This window comes from Nicotiana sylvestris, chromosome 11 (genome assembly GCF_000393655.2).
Source record: "Nicotiana sylvestris chromosome 11, ASM39365v2, whole genome shotgun sequence".
Lineage (NCBI taxonomy): Eukaryota > Viridiplantae > Streptophyta > Magnoliopsida > Solanales > Solanaceae > Nicotiana > Nicotiana sylvestris.
The window spans coordinates 10,435,504-10,453,948 of NC_091067.1; the positions used below are offsets into that span (position 1 = coordinate 10,435,504).

Genomic DNA, 18,445 nt, shown 5'->3' on the forward strand with positions numbered 1-18,445 from the left:
TGCTTAAAAGTATAGGTCTTTTCTCTAAGTAATAACACTTCCATATTTCGGATCGAACTATACTTCTTTTTTGATGTGATTTCTTCACACCCTATATCTTCCACTTGTTATGAATTCTTCTTGCAAATTAAAGCTATTCATAATGCTTTTTGGCTCGATTATTCTATCATTAGCTGGCCTATTTATTCGAGTTATGGATTCCTCTCAATTGACTCTGCGCTGGGTTTTGTAAGGTGTACAATGCATCTTTCCCGCAGGATCCGGGGAAGGGCCGTATTTCATGTGATGTAGGTAGCCTATCCTGATGCAAGCATCAACAATTGATTCCTTTGCTCGAACGCGCGACCTATAGGTCACACGGAGACAACTTTACCGTTGCTCCAAGGCTCCCCTTTCATGTTATTCTTTCAATATATATGCACATATAAACATTTCTTTTTGGATACTTGTATTGTTGGACCTTTACTTGGGTATTATCTTTGGCATAACTCTGTTTGTTTAAGTTTTCCAGCCTTTAATATTGAAAAAAAAAACACGAGGTTCAATATTGGCCAAATGGTAGAACAGATCTTCAAATCATAATCCTGTGTTTTTTGGGGCTGGTATTTCATCTTTGTCCATTAATTATGTGAAATTTATAAACTTAGCCTAAGGTCAGAAAAAAGTGTTAATAGTACTCTAGTTTTTTTTCCTGTTGTGTCTTCAGGCACGAAAATGGGCATACGAAACATAAAATTCTCCAATCTGCAGGAAAGTCCCACATCGAGATCTAACAAAAGCCAGAAAGGAGAGAACTGGTATAAAGGCGGCAGGCCGAGCTTAAGTTAAAGCATACCTTTCTCGGCCTTTTGGCTAAGATCAAGTGTAGTATCTGTTCTTATCAGTTTAATATCTGATATGTGAGTCATCGACTCACACGATATTAACTCTATTTTTTAAGGGGGAGAGTCTATTAAGGTAGCTTGCTATCTGGGCTCTCAAGTGTCGCCTATGCGTTGCACTATTGCAAGGGCCTGGCGAACCCCACCAAATTTAGTCCAGATTTTTATATGATCTTTTGACTTATTAAGTTTTTATTTTGTTTATTATTTTGTAGTTGATTTAGTATTGTTGAATATAAAATTGGAACGTTTTGAAACGGATATCATAATTCCCTCGTCCTTTGAGAAGATTTCATGTTTTACAATTTATTGTTTTAATTGGTTTTTCCTACAAATCGTGATACTCTTATTTTATATAATCACAAGTTACTTTGACAATGGACTTGGAGATTTTAAATGTCAACAGTTTTATCGTGCTTTATTGTTTTGGGAGCAATACTTTATTTTAACCGAGACATGTGGTCGGATAGGTGAGATCTCTCTACTCGTAACTAGAGGTCTCGATTCAAGCATTGAGAATGAAAAAAAATCCTACTAGAGAATAATTTCGTCTTAAATAAGCCCTATACAATATAATTATAGATTAATCGAGCTAATAAATTTCGACGCCAAAGGTTAAACAAAAAAAGATCTTATTTTAATGCAAGTCCTACCAAATTATTGTCGAATTGGGTTTCCTTTTGCAGTTGCTTTCCGCAATAATAATCTAAAATCTTTAGACAATGATTAGTGATTTTTTTATTTTTCAGCTTTTTGTACACTTGTGGTTTTCATTCTCTAACAACAATGGGTGTGATATAGACAACTTACCCTAATATAAGCACTAGTGACGGCTTCCAAAATAATAATACTGTAACAGATTAGATAGAGGCATCGAAGCCAATGTATATTCTCTACGGCCCTAAATTAATTCAGACATCTAAGTTTTCTAGTATTTATTACGGGAAAAAACTGATGAGGTTCAATTTCGGCCAAATAGTAGAATAGTAAAAGCTTACTAGCACCCGGTAGCGTTCTTACCGTGCCATTTATCACGTGTCACGGTTAGATGATACGTATTCTAATTTTAATTTTTAACTGCTACGATTAAATTACTTAGTTTGATGTGGATAAATATTTGCCATGATAGAACAAACTTTCATATCACAACTCTTGTTTTTTTCTGAAATTTCATCCTTGTCCATTAATTCAACGTGAAAGTTATAAAGTTTGCATATAAAGCGAGAAGAGTTTGTACTGTCTTTTCTTCTTCATTCTTCAGGCAAGAAAAAAGGCGCATATATGTACCACATCGAAAGCTAACAAATCCGGACAGCCAAATACATAGACAGGCCATTAAACTTTGCCCAATTTTTTATTTTGGCACTTTAATTCAGTCTTGTTCCATTTTGGCCCTCCAACTCCATTTCTTTTGTTTCACTTTAACACAAAAACTGACTAGCTTCCATGTTTGATTTGCCTCACCCTAGTAGGCGCCTGAGAGTCATTTTAAAGCCAAATTTCATACTCCTGACAGAGGCGGATCCTATGGATTCAACGTTAACGTTTTTAATATCGAACCCATTGTATTTTTAAAGTTATGAGTTCATATCTATTATTTTTAAAATTTTAAAAAAAAATTACATACAAATTTTACTCTGCGTCGAAAGTTATGGGTTCAGTTGAACCCGTAGTTATTACTGAAAATATATATAAAAAATATTTTTTCCCCGGGAGGGGGGCAGATAAACGATAATAATAATAATTTGAAATTACAAAAATAAGTAAAAAAAATTGCGTGGGGGGGGGGGCAGGGTAGGGGTAGCACAGCGGGGTATTTGCACGCGCTGCATTTTTACCTGGGACAAAAGTTTTTGTGTTAAAGTGGAATAAAAGAAATGGGGTTGGAGGGCCAAAATGGAACAAGACTAAGTTAAAGTGCCAAAATAAAAAATTGGGCCAAGTTTAATGGTCTGTCTATGTATTTGGCAAATCCAAAAAGGCGAGGACTGATATAAAAGCGTCAAGCCATGCATAAGTAAAAAGCATACCTTTCTCGGCCTTTTGGCTAAGATCAAGTGTAGTATCTGTTCTTATCAGTTTAATATTTGATATGTGAGTCATTGACTCAAACGATATTAACTCTATTTCTTAAGGGGAAAGTCCACTAAGGTAGCTTGCTAACTGGGCTCTCAAGCGTCGTTTATGCATTGCACTACTGCAAAGGCCTGGCGTACCCCACCAAATCTAGTTCAAATTTCTGCATTGGCCTTGGTTTATTTTGCTTAACAGTTTCAAAAAAAAAAAACTACTCCAATGTTTAGGATAAAATTCAATAGTTACGAAATCTAAAATATGAAACACAAACAAAGATGCAAAAGAAAAATTGTATGCATTATAATACGATAATTTGATTTGATGTTTTATAATTTTTGGTTTAAAAATGACTTTTCTTACAAATTTTGATACTCTTATTTTGTCGAAAAATGACCATTAGAATGTGTATAATTGTAATAATTACAAGTTCTTTGTTTTTTATTATAATTTTGAAAATGGAGGTAGAATAAATTAAATTTTAAATGTGAACTTATTTTGTACAAATATGACCATTAGAATGTGTATAATTGCTATGATTACAAGTTATTTTGGTTTTTTATAATTTCGACAATGGGCTTAGAATAAATTCTAATTTTTAGGGGTATTATCACTTTTAGCCCTTGTTAGAAACTATTTACATTTGTGTTTACCTTTGAAATTGGATAACAATAGAATTTATACGCGATTTTAAGGAGACCTGATATAATTTGATACAAATTGAGAAGACAAATTAATATTGAAATTGACGATAATAAAGTAAATACAAATCACAAAATTGAACTGACGTACTCTTAGAGTTTGATCACACTCGAGCCAAGAAATGTCTCAACTAGTACTAGAACTGAACAACAAGATGATAAGAATTAGAATTGATCAGTATATTGCTTCTTTTTGCATGTTACAATATGTTCTACAAATGGTCAGAACCCTCCTTTGTATAGTATGAGTGTTTTACTTTTGATACAATTCTATATAAGGTAAAAAATTCAATGATTTGCTAATCAATCGGCCTCTTCTTAATACCTGACGAGATTTCTGCCGTGATCCTCGACCGATTGCGAATATTTCGGCTTTCTGTTATTTGGCTCGGTAAGTTTCCCTCGATCTTGCTCGGTCTCAATCTTACCCGATTTCGATCTTGATCGGTCTCTGGGTCACGAGCTTGACGATCTAATTTTGCACCATGATTCGATATAACCAGAATGCGAACTTTGACGTACCATACTTTAGCCTCGATTGGTCAAACAATGGACGAACCCGATTTCGACTGTATATAATTCGGTAGTCAAAAAAGTGTATAAAATTTGTATAATTTTTGTATATAACATTCAGAATGTGTATATATATATATACAAAAAATATATTTTTTTTGGCTATTATTTTAAGAACGACTATAAAATATTATTTTCTCTAATTTTTAAGTCAATATCATTATCGCACTATACTGCTCTATTTTTGTTTTGCGTGAACCATTCAATGTATTTTTTTAATCCAAATGGTCCTACGAAGCATTCCACTGCTGATAAAAAGGATGATACTTTCAGTCATTCCACATGAATCTTGTTAATTGGATTAAAGTTTATCTTCTACAAATTTGTATTATCTTCGTTTTATATTATCTGCCTTTTAAAGTTCTACACATTTCTTAAGAAATTAAGATATTTGATAGCCTTAAACAATATTTGTCTAAACTACCTTTTATCTCTCCTATAAACACCCTCGCTAATTAACATTCGACCTCTCAAAATATTACTAAGGTCTTAACTATAAACCTTGATAATTAGCCACTTTTATTGAGATTGACTAATAGCATGTTTGGCCAGTCTTCTAAAATGAGCTTATTTAGAGAAAAAGATGGGACGCTCGCAGACCTATATGGAAAGAAGAAAATTATTAGAACTCTCGTTCGCCCCTCTCTTTACCCTCTGTAGCTGAACTTTCTTACTTATGCTATGAGGAGCTTACTTAGTATTGAAATCGGGTTGGCAGAAAGTATTGAAAGTCGGTCGCCCCCCCTATCATCCCGTGTCTCAACCCCGGGTTAGCACCCCTCGCCGCCTCTGCACTCGAAACAGATGCGTTGCGCTACCCAACGCCTAACCTTATCTCCCCTATTCCTCTTCTGGTTGTGAGAAGTACTTTTTTTTTCAAAAATATTTTTCTGAAAAGTACTTTTGGTGATAAACAGTTTGTGTTTGGCTGATCTGAGCACCAATTAGTTTTTGGCAAAGCTTTTAAAAAGTGCTTTGATGTTGTGCTATAATTCCATATATTTTGACGTTATTTACCCTACTTGCTTGTTGTTTGGATGCTAATTTGTGTGACAATTGAGCTTAATAGAGTTTATTTTACGTGTAGGAATGCTTGGACATGAAATGGAGAAAAATTACACGAAATGGTACCTCAAAGCTACAAAGTGGAGCAATAAAAAAAGCGTGCAAGGTAATGAAAAGTCACGGCCGTAGATAGTGCAAGGCTTTGTCCATGGCATTGTCATTGACACATCTTCTAGCGACTCGCGGGGTAATGTTGGCACCTCTGATGGTGCCTTGCGAAGAAATGTTGGTGCCTCTGGTAATGTCCCGCGCCAACGATACTTATCCGAGCCACTTTTATTTCCTCATTATGTTTGAACGTGTAGACCTCAACCCTACCTTATAAATACCTCCTAAACTTAGTTTTTAGGAAGGAGAGACACTATTGGAGAGGCAGGAGACTACGGAACACTCTGGAGCACGAATCATAAAAGTTTTTCTCTCCGTTCTTCTTTATTCTGTAGTTTAATGCTTTTGAATATTACTATAATTGTTTATACAATTATGATTAGCTAAACTCTCTAATCTAGAGTTTGATGGAACCTTTTGGAGGATGAATTCTTGTTGTATTTTAATATAATTTTACCTTTGAATATTCCTACTTGTTTATTATTGTTGATTGAATGACTATCAATTGACTGTGCCGATTTATTATGTATTGCTTGAGAAAGAGTACATATTTAGGTTGTTGTCTCACTCCAAGGTTTATGAGAGATCAATATGGCGGATTTAGTACTCCAAGGGGGCCTACCTTGATGCAAGAGATTTTACGGCTCGAATCCGTGACCATCACAAGAAACAACTTTACGGTTGCTCCAAGGCTCCCCTTCAAGTTATCATTCAATATATGGCCATATAAACATTTCTTTATACTTGGGTAATTATCTTTGACATAACTCTGTTTATTTAAGATTGCCAGCATTTAATATTGGGAAAAAAAAAAAACACGAGGTTCATTATCGGCCAAACAGTAGAACAGATCTTGAAATCATAATCCTTTTTTTTTTTTACTGATATTTCATCTTTGTCCATTAATTAAATGTGAAACTTATAAACTTAGCATATGGTGAGAACAAAGAGTAACTACTCTATTTTCCCTGTTGTGTCTTCAGGCACAAAATGGGTATATAAAACATAAAATTCTCCAATCTGCAGGAAATCCCACATCGAGAGCTAACAAAAGTCATAAAGGAGAGAACTGGTATAAGAGTGGCAGGCCGAGCACAAGTCAAAGCATACCTTTCTCGGCCTTTTGGCTAAGATCAAGTGTAGTATCTGTTCTTATCAGTTTAATATCTGATATGTGAGTCATCGACTCACACGATATTAACTCTATTTTTTAAGGGGGAGAGTCCATTAAGGTAGCTTGCTACTTGGGCTCTCAAGCGTCGCTTTGGCGTTGCACTTCAGCCAAAGCCTGGCGTACCCCACCAAATCTAGTCCAGATTTTTTGTGCCTCGTTTTATCTTGCATTATATTTTCACAAGCTGTCTTCGTTTAGGAATTTATGTTTCTGTTTTGACCTTTTTATAAAACGTAACTGGGGTTTTCTTCTCCTTTCTACAATTCTATTGATTTGTTAAGTTTTCATTTTTGTTTGTTTTTAAAAAATTGTTGCTGATTTGGTATTTGTTGACTATGAAATTGAAACATTTTAATATTGATTTTTCATACAAATCGTCATACTCTTATTTTGTGAATGTATATACGAGTTACTTGGTTTTAGTATAACTTTTACACTGGACTTGGAAGAAATTAAAGTTTAAATGGCAATAGCATTAATTATTTAAACGTCAATTAAATTTAACCAAGAGATGTGGTAGGATGGATGTGATCTCTTTATATTTAACCAGAGGTTTCTGATTCAAGACTTAAGAATGAAAAAATTCCTACTAGAAAACAGTTTCCTCTTAAATGAGCCCTACGCAATATAATTATAGATTAATCGAGCCAATAAGTTTCGACTGCCAAATGGTTAAAACATAACAAAGATCTTATTTTAATGCAAGCCCTTCAACCAGATTATTGTCGAATTGGGTTCCTTTTGCAGTTGCTTTCCACAATAATAATCTAAAATCTTCGGACAATGATTAGTGACTTTTTGATTTTTCAGCTTTTTGTACACTTGGGGTTTTCATTCTCTCACAACAATGGCACCCAGTGTTAACGCAGGGTCAGAGTAAGGCCGCTTTCTAAAGGGTGTGATGTAGACAACTTACCCTAATACAAGCATTAGTGGTTCCTTCCAAAATAATAATACTGTAACAGATCAGATAGAGGCATCGAAGCCAATGTATACTCTCTACGGCCCTAAATTAACTCAAACATCTAAGTTTTCTAGTATTTATTATGGGGAAAAATCGATAAGGTTCAATTTCGGCCAAATGATAGAATAGTAAAAGCTTACTAGCATTCGGTAGCGTTCTTACCGTATCATTTATCACGTGTCATGGTTAAATGATACGTATTCTTGTTTTAATTGTTACAATTAAATTATTTGGTTTGCTGTAAATGTAGATAAAATATTTACCATGGTAGAATAAACTTTCACATCACAACTCCTATTTTTTTTTTAAATTTCATCCTTGTCCATTTACTCAACGTGAAAATTATGAAGTTTGCATATAAAGTGAGAAGAGTTCTTACTACCCCCTCCCCCTTGTGTCTTAACTCTTCAGGCAAAGACAAAGGCGCATATATGAAATATAAAATTCTCCAGCCTACAGGATTTATACCACATCGAGAGCTAACAAAAGCCAGAAAGGAGACAACTGATATAAAACCAGCAGGCCGAGCAAAACATAAATCATACCTTTCTCGGCCTTTTGGCTAAGATCAAGTGTAGTATCTGTTCTTATCAGTTTAATATCTGATATGTGAGTCATCGACTCACACGATATTAACTCTATTTTTTAAAGGGAGAGTCCATTAAGGTAGCTTGCTATCTGGCTTCTCAAGCGTCGCCCATGCGTTGCACTGCTGCACGGGCCTGGCGCATCCCACCAAATTTAGTCTAAAATTTCTTAACAGGCCTTGCTTTATTTTGCTCAACAGTTCCAAAATTGGATTTCTTATGACGAATAATTATCAATAAGAATATATTTATAGTGAAAGTCCTTTAAATTGACATTGTTTGATTCCATAAAATTCAATAGTTATGAAATCTAAATTCATAAGGAAAACAAAGATCCAAAAAAAAAAAAAAAAACTGTATGCATTGTAAAACTACAATTTGATGTTTTATAATTTGGTTCAGAAGTGCATTTTCCTACAAATTTTGTTACTTTTGTTTTATAGAAAAATGACCGCTATTAAAAGTTGGGTCTTTTATACTTGTGACAATGAACTTAGAATAAACTAAATTTTAAATGTCAATATCATTATCGCACTATCCTGCTCTATTTTTGTTTTGGTCCAAATGGTCCTACGAAGCATTCCATTGAATCTTTTATTAATTGGTTTAAAATTTATCTTCTCGAAATTTCATTAATCTTCGTATCCTATTATCTGTCTATTAAAGTTTTTATACACTTACTAAGAAATTAATATATTTGATAGCCTTAATATTTGTCTAAACTACCTTTTATCTCCTTTAAACGCACTGCCTAATTAGCATTCCATTCTTGAGCCAAGAGTCTTTCGGAAACAGTCTCTATTCTTCGGGGTAAAGGGTAAGGTCTACATACACTCTTACCCTCCTCAAACCCTACTTGTGAGAACTTGTTGGGTTGTTATTGTTGTTGTTTGCCTAATTAACATTCCACTAATTAGAGCAATAAAGGTAAATGTAGATATGAGAAAAGCTAATAAATAATATTTCATTTTCTAAATGTCAAATATTTTACAACAAATTCACTTCGCCAACCCAACTAATTATTTAGGACAGGTGGTACACAAAAATAAGACTGTATCCACTCCTCTCAAAATATTAAGGGCTTTTTTTCACTTTTAGCTCATGCCAAAAACTATTTATATTTGGTAGCCGAAAAAGTGTATAAAATATGAATAATTTTTGTATATAACATACATAATATATATATATATAATAAGGTCTTAACTAAACTTATACATTGAGAATTAGCAAACTTTTGTGAGATTAACAATGCTACAACTATCAATAATTTACTTTTGAGAAGTAGATTTATCAAAATATTTTAAGTTACTTGATTCTAAATTAATAATTTGTACGTATTAAATGAATTTCTTAAAACAAGATTTGGATCGAAATGACTGAATTCGGCCTAACCCATACCACTAGTGCTAGCTCCGCCACTGCCTCCTCAACACCCCGAAGAAATATGATATTAAGGTTGTCAAATTTTACCTATTGACCCGCCCAAGGTTGAGCTGGTTATTGATCCGCCCATTTTTGTACTCATTCCATCTTTGACCCAACGCATCTCAACCAATTTAAAGAGGAGGAATTCAAAAATAGCCAGATTTACAAGTGGTCACTCAAAAATAGTCACAGTTTCAAAAGTAATCGAAATTTAGCCATTTTTCATGTAAAGATAAATCTGAACGAAAACACTGTTCAAAATCCGGGAAATACTCCAGTATAATATATTGGAATCCAGTATAATATACTGGAGTTCCAATGTAATATACCGGTCCAGCATAATATGTTGGAAGTTCATACACATGTGCTCCAATCTCCAGTATATTATGTTGGAACTTTTCGCGCGTTGGAGTTCCAACATAATATACTGGAAGTTCATACACAGGTACACCGATCTCTAGTATATTATGCTGGAACTCCAACACGCGGAAAGTTCCAACATAATATACTGGAGATTGGAGCACATGTGTATGAACTTCCAGAATAATATGCTGGAACATTCCGTGTTGTAGCAAAATAATGGCTATTTTTAATGACTTTGCAAACGCTGGTTATTTTTCAATGACCCATCCGAAAACTGACTAGCCCGTGCTATTTTTACAATTTAAAGTTGGAATTTTTACCTCATATAGCAAAGGTTAAAATACTTTATTTATTTTAAATAAATACCATTTAAAAAAATCATATTCTATAGATACCTTTTACTGTTTATAGCAAAATATCTAATTTTGGTTACCTCCTACCCCTAAGCCACTAAATATGTTATTCAGTTACATTATTTTCTTTCTCTCTCTACTTTGATACATGCCATTCTCTTCCCTCATTCCCTGAAAACACGATGCTCAATCTCAAAATTTCTCTCACCCACATCACCTACCATTAGTATATTTCAATGTATTTTCATGTATTTGTATATATATATGTATATGGGTATGACGTGGCTCAATCCCATCTTTGTACAGTTATGTTTCTATTAAAGGTCTTGTATTCATTTTATTTTTTTCCATTGTAATTCTATGTATCTCGCTGAATTCCCTGTATTTCATTGTATTCATTGTCTTCTTTTCATTGTATTTCAATGTATCCCGATGTATTCTATGTATTTCATTGTATTCACTATCTCGTTATATGCCATGAATGTATTCATATGTTTTTCTTAATTAATATAATTCATGTATTAAGATGTATTATATAATTTCTCTAAAGTTTGCTATGTGTTTGGGGTATTTTTCGGTTGAGAATCTTTTTTATAACTGAAAATACAAATTTTGTGTGTTATAATTGAGTTTGTTGAGTTATATTAGGAGTCTATTATGTTAATTGATTTACTTTCCGTTTAAAAACAGTGTAATCCCCTGTTTCACGCCGTGAACAGTCAAATACAGTCGAATACAATAATCTGTCCAGCTGTAATCTAATGTTTCACGCCATAAATACAGTCGAATACACTCGAATACAACAACAGATTAGCTGGACTTCCCTGATTCACGCCTATTTTTGCTACTATATTCATGAATACAGTAGCTTAAATACATTTAATACATCTTATAACAACAGAAAACATATCTACAATCCGTAATATAGCAAATGGTATCTATAGATAGTTAATTACCACTAAAAGATAGTGATTTATAAAAAAATTTCTTTGAAGTTATGCTGATTTTTAGCCCAAATTGATTCATGAATAATTTCTTTTTTGTTTGAGAAAACAACGCATTAATTTGGGTGAAATTCAAAAATAGCCAGATTTACAAGTGGTAATTAAAAAATAACCATAGTTTTAAAAGTAATCGAAATTTGGCCACTTTTTATGTAAAGATAAATCTGAACGAAAACATTGTTCAAAATCCGAAAAATATTCTAGCATAATATACTAGAGTTCCAGTATAATACTGGTACAACATAATATGCTGAAAGTTCATACACATGTGCTCCAATCTCCAGTATATTATACTGAAACTTTTTGTGTGTTGGAGTTCCAGCACAATATGCTAGAAGTTCATACACATGTGCACCAATCTCCAATATATTGTGCTGGAACTTTCTGTGTTGTAGCAAAATAGTAGCTATTTTTCAATGACTTTGCAAAAAATTTAGCCCCACCTATTGGGATCATACTGGGTTTATTATTGTTGTTAAGAGTTGAGCGAGTTGGGCTATGACCCAAATTTTAGCCCGATCTTGACCAGCCCACCTCAGCCCAAATAATTTTTGGGTGGATAATTGACCCGTCCATTTATTGGCTCAATACATTTTGACCCGTCCAAAATGGGTCAAACCTGCACCTGTGATCTTGGAGAAGTTGTCTGAAAGAAAACGAGCTAAAAAGCAGCAAGCAACTTGCATTAGAAATGGTACTGTCAATAACATCATTTTTCCAGGAAGTGGGGGGGGGGGGATGCTACATATTGACACAACTCCTAAAGGATCAAATTAATATTGCTGCAACCTAGATCCTCTTCTTGCTGAAACTTACTGCTACAAAACCTTCAGAAAATTAGTCATGATCCGAAAGGATAATTATCAAATACATATTGTTCTTCCTCTAACATGCCTCCATCTTGATCCTGCATTACATAAGCAAATCCCTTTAGGGAAATTTACAGTGTAGCCGCTCCACAAAATAATAGCCAGCAAATTATATTTTTGTATATTAATATAAAATATATATATAATATAATATACATGTTTTATACAGTCATTGTATACTCGTTTTATATATTTGCCTAGCAGCTGTAGTTATTTTTCGCCGATCGGCCAAATGTGTTAAAAAGCCCAATCCTTTATAATGCACCACCACTTACCATTATTTTGATTTTTTTTTGTATTTTTCAAAATTTTCCCTTTCTTTTTCTTGGTAATGTATGTAATGGAAAAAGTTAAGGACACATGCACGGATTTAACTGAGGGTTTCCTAAATTCAATCTCATTATAGCAAAGGGGACAAAATGCAGAACTGTAGATGTGAAACCATGGTGGAGGAAGGTGTTAAACGGAAGCGGATTGACCTAAAATCACATGGAAGGAAGTTGTCTCAAAAGACCTACAAATCCTTAAAATTAATACAGACTTAGCTAAAGATAGGGAACGTTGGAAGAAAATGATAAATATAGGTGATAGTGATACTTACTAGTTGAGAATAGGTTTTAGACTTGGTACATAACTTTTAATATTATTATTATTATTACTACTATTATTTATATTTATATTTATATTTATTGTTCTTTAACTTGCAATTTTTTTTTTTTTTTGGTAATGATGTTGATATGAGTTGAGTTTAGAGGAATAAATGAGGATCCATATTGCCGACCCCAACATATTTAAGTTTGACGTACAGTTGTAGTTGTAGTTGTAGTTGTTTAATAGTGGAAGCTCAAAAAAGAACTTGATGAGCGAAATCCGCGGACAAAAACACAAGTAACTTTTTGAATTCTGATGCCTAGTGTATCCTTATAACTTAGAATTAGGGGTGATTGGGATGATGCGATATCCTGAAAACTGGGATTTGATGGTATACAAATAAGAGTTATGACATTCAATCTTATATTGCAAGAAATCCAAGAATTTCTGGGGGCACTAAGCACAAGCGAAAACAGCTGAAAAGTCTACAGTTTGAGATAATAGTGTTATGCAACTAAAATGAGATGAAATGAACAATGAACTCAGAAGTAGAACACAATATAAAAGGACACTGACTATAGTTTCACATAGGTGTACAGGTCGATATAAGTATGCACCTGATTGACATTAGATGTAACGCCAGATGAACCCCAGGGGAAATAAGTGTTCAATCCCAAGAAGCTAAAGGAGGAGATAGCGCACAGAGCCATTTGATTCAGCCCCGCTTTTGTGGTATTGGTTGTTATTGTTGGGGAGCAAAAATATGGTAATCACACCCTCTGCAGATTTCTTTCATGAGTTGGATGCAAAATTCTATCAGATCTATTTTCAGTCGTTTCCAGTTTCAGATGAACATGTGTGTATATGTTTATATCGTAATCCAGCTATACATTTATATAAGGAACATTACTTCCCTGAGAAAGCTTAATTCTTTGCCTATCACTATTATGCATAAATCTTCGACAATGCACTTCAAATCAGTTTTCTCACATAACTAGTGTTTTTTATGGCACCTCGATATATCTTTCAGTTTTCAGAATCTGGGATCTTGTTTATGCTGAGTAAAAAAAGTACTTGGAATTTTCAAAATTAAGAGAGGCATATCGGAAAAGGTAATCATACCCGTTTCATTGCACTCATTAGATCATCTAGGGAGTCATAGCCCTGTGGACTAAAACCAACTTGTTGCTTTGTTGGCTCCAAGAGGTAATCTTCATTTGACCTTGTCCTTGAGTCGGAGGTTAACTTTTCATTCTCAGCATGCTGTATGAGTGCCGACGAACCTCCATTTGATCTACCAATCAGTGACATGTCCATCTTTCTGCCAAAGTTCTCATTGCTTTGGTGAATACTATGGCTAAAAGAAGTGATGTTACCACCATTGTTGGGAACCTGGGAGCTTAAGTTGCCGAAAGTATTATTTGAATTGTTGGAATAACGTTGTTTATTTTCGGCCCATGCTTGAGACTGTGTTTGATTCATACTCTGAACAGCGCCAGCCGTACAATCACGAAATTGGATTTTTCCCCTTGAATCTTCAAAAGAAGGCGAAACTGTGGTGGTGGAAGCAAAATCAAGAGAGCTGTTCTGCAAATGAGGCGGCGCAGCTGAAGAATTATCATCTCTAACACTACTTTGAGGCAAATGGCTGTTAAGGAAGGCTTCGGTCAATGGGAAAGAACTCGACTGGAACTTCGATAACTGAACCGAATTTTGCCAGTTCTCGTTACATCTACCTTGGTCTAGAAAATTGGAAGAACCGTTAACACCGCTATTGAAGGAGTCCGAGCTAAATGGAGTCATGTTGATAGAGTTCCCTTGTAGTATCATAGGATTATTCGAAACATTGGATAAGGAGTTATTTGTGCAACCAAGTACATCAGTTGTCAGCAGTCTCGACTCATCCAAAGGAATATGTACAGAGGACTTATTCTGTTGCAATTGATCAAGCTCCAACGATGCAGGAATTCCATGAAATAAACTAGCATTCTGGCTAGCAGGTAGAATATTCGGATTCAATTTTGCAAAAGCGTTAATGGAGTTGTTCAAACTTTGACCATGACTAGGTTGGAGTAGCTGAGGTGCGGCCAGATTGCGAACACTTAGACCAGCAGCACTATTTAATCTGCCAAGCATGCCCCCTGAAGTGTATGATGACAAGGTAGGATGAGCATACCGTCCTGATCCAGCTAATGTTCGAAAATCTCCAAGTCCATCCAATGAGCCCATTCGCATATAATCCTTGCCCCCTAATGCGGCAACCATGTTGGCTTGCTGGGTTGCTACTGAACTTATCCTTTTCAAGTAAAGCCTATACTTCTGTAGCACAGAAAGAAAAAACTGATTAAGAACTCTAAAACTGTATCGTAACAAAGGTATAGCGAAGAACAAGGAGCAAGACTAGTGCCTGGAGATGGCTTGCCACATTTTCCCTTGTAAGCCCGTCAACATTCATTAGGTCAAGAATCCTCTTTGGGACAGCTTCTGCATCAGAAACAGGACGGAGAAATAGTCAGTTAATACGGGAACATTCATAACAAACATAGATTAGAGAAAACTTACTAATGCTAAAGAACTCACTTTCGATGCCCAACTGGTTAACAGCTGCTACAAACTTCCTGTGAAGCTCTATGGACCAAACGACACGAGCTTTCTTCTGATTTGCTGTATCTTCATTGTCAGTTCCATTTTCATCAGTCTCATCTTCTTCATCCTTCCTTTTCTTGTTAAGTTTTCCGTTTTGATCAGCATTACCTGTCGGTGATTGCCCTCGACCACCTTCTCCACTTTCCCGATAAGATTTGTCATGATCGTTAGACTTGCTCCGGCTCTTAGGTTCAACGTTCTTTCTTCGGATTACATGTTGCCATACATTCCTCAGCTCCTCGAGCCGCACAGGTTTCACCAAATAGTCGCAAGCACCATGACTAATTCCCTTCATTACAAGTTTCGTATCGCTGTTTGCGGACAACACTGGACCAAAAAAAAGTTCAAAAATCCAAACATTACCCCTAAAATTCCTCTACTACGATTGAAACAGAATGCAATAAGATATTTGATGCTAGTACTACAGAATCTAAAGGGAGTAAAACGTTGAAAATGAGGCGAAAGGGGTAGATCTATAACTAAGATAAATGAAGGTATTTGACTTACTTATAACTGGAAGATCCATCTCAAGACCAACAAGTTCAAGAAGTTTAAAGCCATCCATATCAGGCATGTGAACATCACTGATTACCAAATCAAATCTATCTCTATTCTCCCTCAACATCTTCAATGCCATTCTTGCCTGACTTGTGGTAGTTACTGTCCAAAGACAAAAGATCATCTTCAGAATAATAATGAAATATTTTATTAAAAAATCTCAAGGAGGAAAAGACTAATAATTTTGAAAACTAGAAAGATCTCAAAATAAATCAAGAAAATCCAGGGTTGCAACAAAATATATTTTCAGTGCAAGATTTAACTAAATCTGGTGCTCACTTAAACTACAGGGCAATCAAGAACAAATCAAATTTCATATGCTCTTAGAAACAAAAATCTCACTTGAAAACAGAATTTAGAAAGTACAAAATACAGATTTTGGAGCTGGATTATGTTCAAAATACATTTCAAAAAGCAAAAAATAAATCAAAAGAACACCATTGACCTTTGTTCTAAGACCTTTTTTCCCTTCACAATTTTGATTGGTTAAAGGCCATGATCAAATCAACTAGAAACATGAAACATGCATGAAAAAGAACAGCAAATTGAAATCATGAAACTGTACATAACAATTTGAAAATCCCTTTTACCAGAGCAAAAGTCCATTCTTTATAGATTACACACTTAAATGCTCTTTTTAAAAGTTAGAAACAAGAAACAACCATCATTAAACAAGTTAAAACATTTTTTTCCCAGATAAAACAGAAAAGGAGAACAAATAACCAAAAAACTCAACAGCAGCAGCAACCTACCATGATACTGGCATTTCCTGAGCAAACCATCCAAAAGCTTCAAACAAATAGGGTCATCATCAACAGCAAGAACTCTCATACCAATTGGAAAATTATCATAATTTTGATAATTTCCCTTTTCACCACCCTTATCATTTCCTCTAATTTCTTCCACAGTCATTTTCTTGAACCACACACAACAAGATTCTTAGACCAAAAAGATCAAAACTTTACCACAATCTCCAACAAAAAAACTTACTTTCTTGAAAATGAAAACCCCACAAATCCCAATTGCCTGAATAAATTCAAGAAGTTGAAGAAGCAACGAAAAGTTCAAAACTTTACTACTACAACAATAAAAAAAGTGACTTTTTTGAATTTTTATGAAAACCCCACAAATCCCAATTACCTGAATAAATCAAAGAAGTTGAAGAAGCAAAAAAAAAAAAGTTCAAAACTTTACTACTAGAACAACAAAAAAAAAGTGACTTTCTTGAATTTTTATCAAAACCCCAGAAAACCCAATTACCTAAATAAATCCAAGAAAGTGAAGAAATGATCAATTAGACAAGAGAGACAAGATTGAGACTTATGAAATGGTAGTACTAGTAGTAAGTAAAAAAAGCTGTACGTGTGGACAATGATGGGGTAATGGCCAGAACAGAGTGATTGGTTTCAACCCAACAAATACAACAAATCATAGAAATTTTCTAGTCATCACATCTCTATCTCTCCTCCACTATACTTTTTCTTCTTCTGTTTGTGTTTGTCTTTTACTTTTTCCCTATGCACCCCCCACTATACTCTACAACCTCTTTTCTCTTTCACAAAACCATTGTTGATAATAAAATAGTCCTTTTTTGGTGCATGTTATATTACGGGGCATGTTTGGTATGATAGATAAGAGATAATTAATTTTGAAATTAAATTTAAGATAAATTTATTTTATATTTGGTTGGAATAAAATGCAGTAGTAATTTCGAAATTAGTTATTCTGAAATTATATTGTTATTTTTATTCTTATAGGGGAATGAAATAATAATCCCGAAATAACTAGTATCGGGATAATTGATCCCGAAATAACTTATTTCCTAACCAAACGATCCAGATATAAAAGTAAAGTTGGAAGTGCATAGTATTTTTACAATGCCAAATCACTATATACTCCAACTAAAACTCCTTATGCTATGTTAATGCATATAATTTAAACTATTTCTCAAAAAACTTCGTATGTATAGATGAATTTAAATTATATATAATGACTAGATAAAATTTTATTTTTCCACTATCAATAACCTTTAATATGTAATAATAGGTTAGTTAGTTTTTTATCGGTTTACTAGTTAATTCTTTTCAAGAGATTTTAGTTACAATTATCTATAAAATAATTTAATTATATAAATATCTTTACATTATCAAACTTAGAGCAAAGATCACTTTTAGCCCGTATTAGAAATTATTTATATTAAGTAGCAGTATAATTTTTCCTAAAACTTATTTTCTGTACAGAGTTATGTGAAAATGAGCAATATTTATTGTCTTTTTATGGGAACCTTTTTTGTAACTTTATTCTCCCTCAGAAGCATGCATTTTTGGAAGTGACCTTTATAGACTTTTAAGAAATGATTACATGTGACACTTCTCTTTGTACACACTCACACTTCACGAAATCTTGGCCGTTCATTTGGAAATTAAGTGTTCAAGAATTAATCTAAGATTATTTAACGAAAACTATGGCTAGGTTTTCTTGAATCTTGATTAGATTTACCTTTTAGATTA

General features: G+C 34.0%; 1 protein-coding gene and 4 non-coding genes across 6 annotated transcripts; 4 read left to right on the forward strand and 1 right to left on the reverse strand.

Moving 5' to 3' along the window:
- The first annotated feature begins 831 nt into the window (after positions 1–831).
- LOC138882521 (U2 spliceosomal RNA) lies at positions 832–1,027 on the forward strand. Its single transcript, XR_011404117.1, has one exon. It is a non-coding gene; the product is annotated as a U2 spliceosomal RNA (small nuclear RNA).
- A 1,880-nt stretch (positions 1,028–2,907) lies between these two features.
- Positions 2,908–3,102, forward strand: LOC138882530 (U2 spliceosomal RNA). Its single transcript, XR_011404126.1, has one exon. It is a non-coding gene; the product is annotated as a U2 spliceosomal RNA (small nuclear RNA).
- Positions 3,103–6,507: 3,405 nt separating this feature from the next.
- On the forward strand, positions 6,508–6,703 carry LOC138882515 (U2 spliceosomal RNA). Its single transcript, XR_011404111.1, has one exon. It is a non-coding gene; the product is annotated as a U2 spliceosomal RNA (small nuclear RNA).
- Positions 6,704–8,080: 1,377 nt separating this feature from the next.
- Positions 8,081–8,275, forward strand: LOC138882523 (U2 spliceosomal RNA). The gene has a single exon (XR_011404119.1). It is a non-coding gene; the product is annotated as a U2 spliceosomal RNA (small nuclear RNA).
- Positions 8,276–11,933: 3,658 nt separating this feature from the next.
- On the reverse strand, positions 11,934–17,468 carry LOC104242366 (two-component response regulator ARR12-like). Of its 2 annotated transcripts, XR_714985.2 has the most exons (7): positions 16,688–17,468; positions 15,885–16,037; positions 15,312–15,704; positions 15,139–15,215; positions 13,854–15,050; positions 13,349–13,510; positions 11,934–12,178 (listed from the first exon to the last, which is right to left on the reverse strand). XR_714985.2 is itself a non-coding variant. In XM_009797411.2 (6 exons), exons 1-6 carry the CDS (start codon positions 16,845–16,847, stop codon positions 12,113–12,115), a joined length of 2,046 nt encoding a protein of 681 aa, XP_009795713.1. In that variant the 5' UTR covers positions 16,848–17,467; the 3' UTR covers positions 11,934–12,112. The 2 variants fall into 2 exon arrangements, 1 of the variants encoding a protein (XP_009795713.1); XM_009797411.2 differs by lacking the exon at positions 13,349–13,510 and having other exon boundaries at positions 16,688–17,467.
- Between the last annotated feature and the right edge of the window lie 977 nt (positions 17,469–18,445).

Excerpts from the sequence above, each read along its gene's own strand:
- LOC104242366 (XM_009797411.2), bottom strand. The coding sequence starts at position 16,847 with ATGACTGTGGAAGAAATTAGAGGAAATGATAAGGGTGGTGAAAAGGGA. Across the intron at positions 15,216-15,311 it reads TAACCAGTTGGGCATCGAAA|AAGCTGTCCCAAAGAGGATT; the intron begins GTGAGTTCTTTA and ends TTTCTGATGCAG. Across the intron at positions 15,051-15,138 it reads ATGTGGCAAGCCATCTCCAG|AAGTATAGGCTTTACTTGAA; the intron begins GCACTAGTCTTG and ends TCTGTGCTACAG.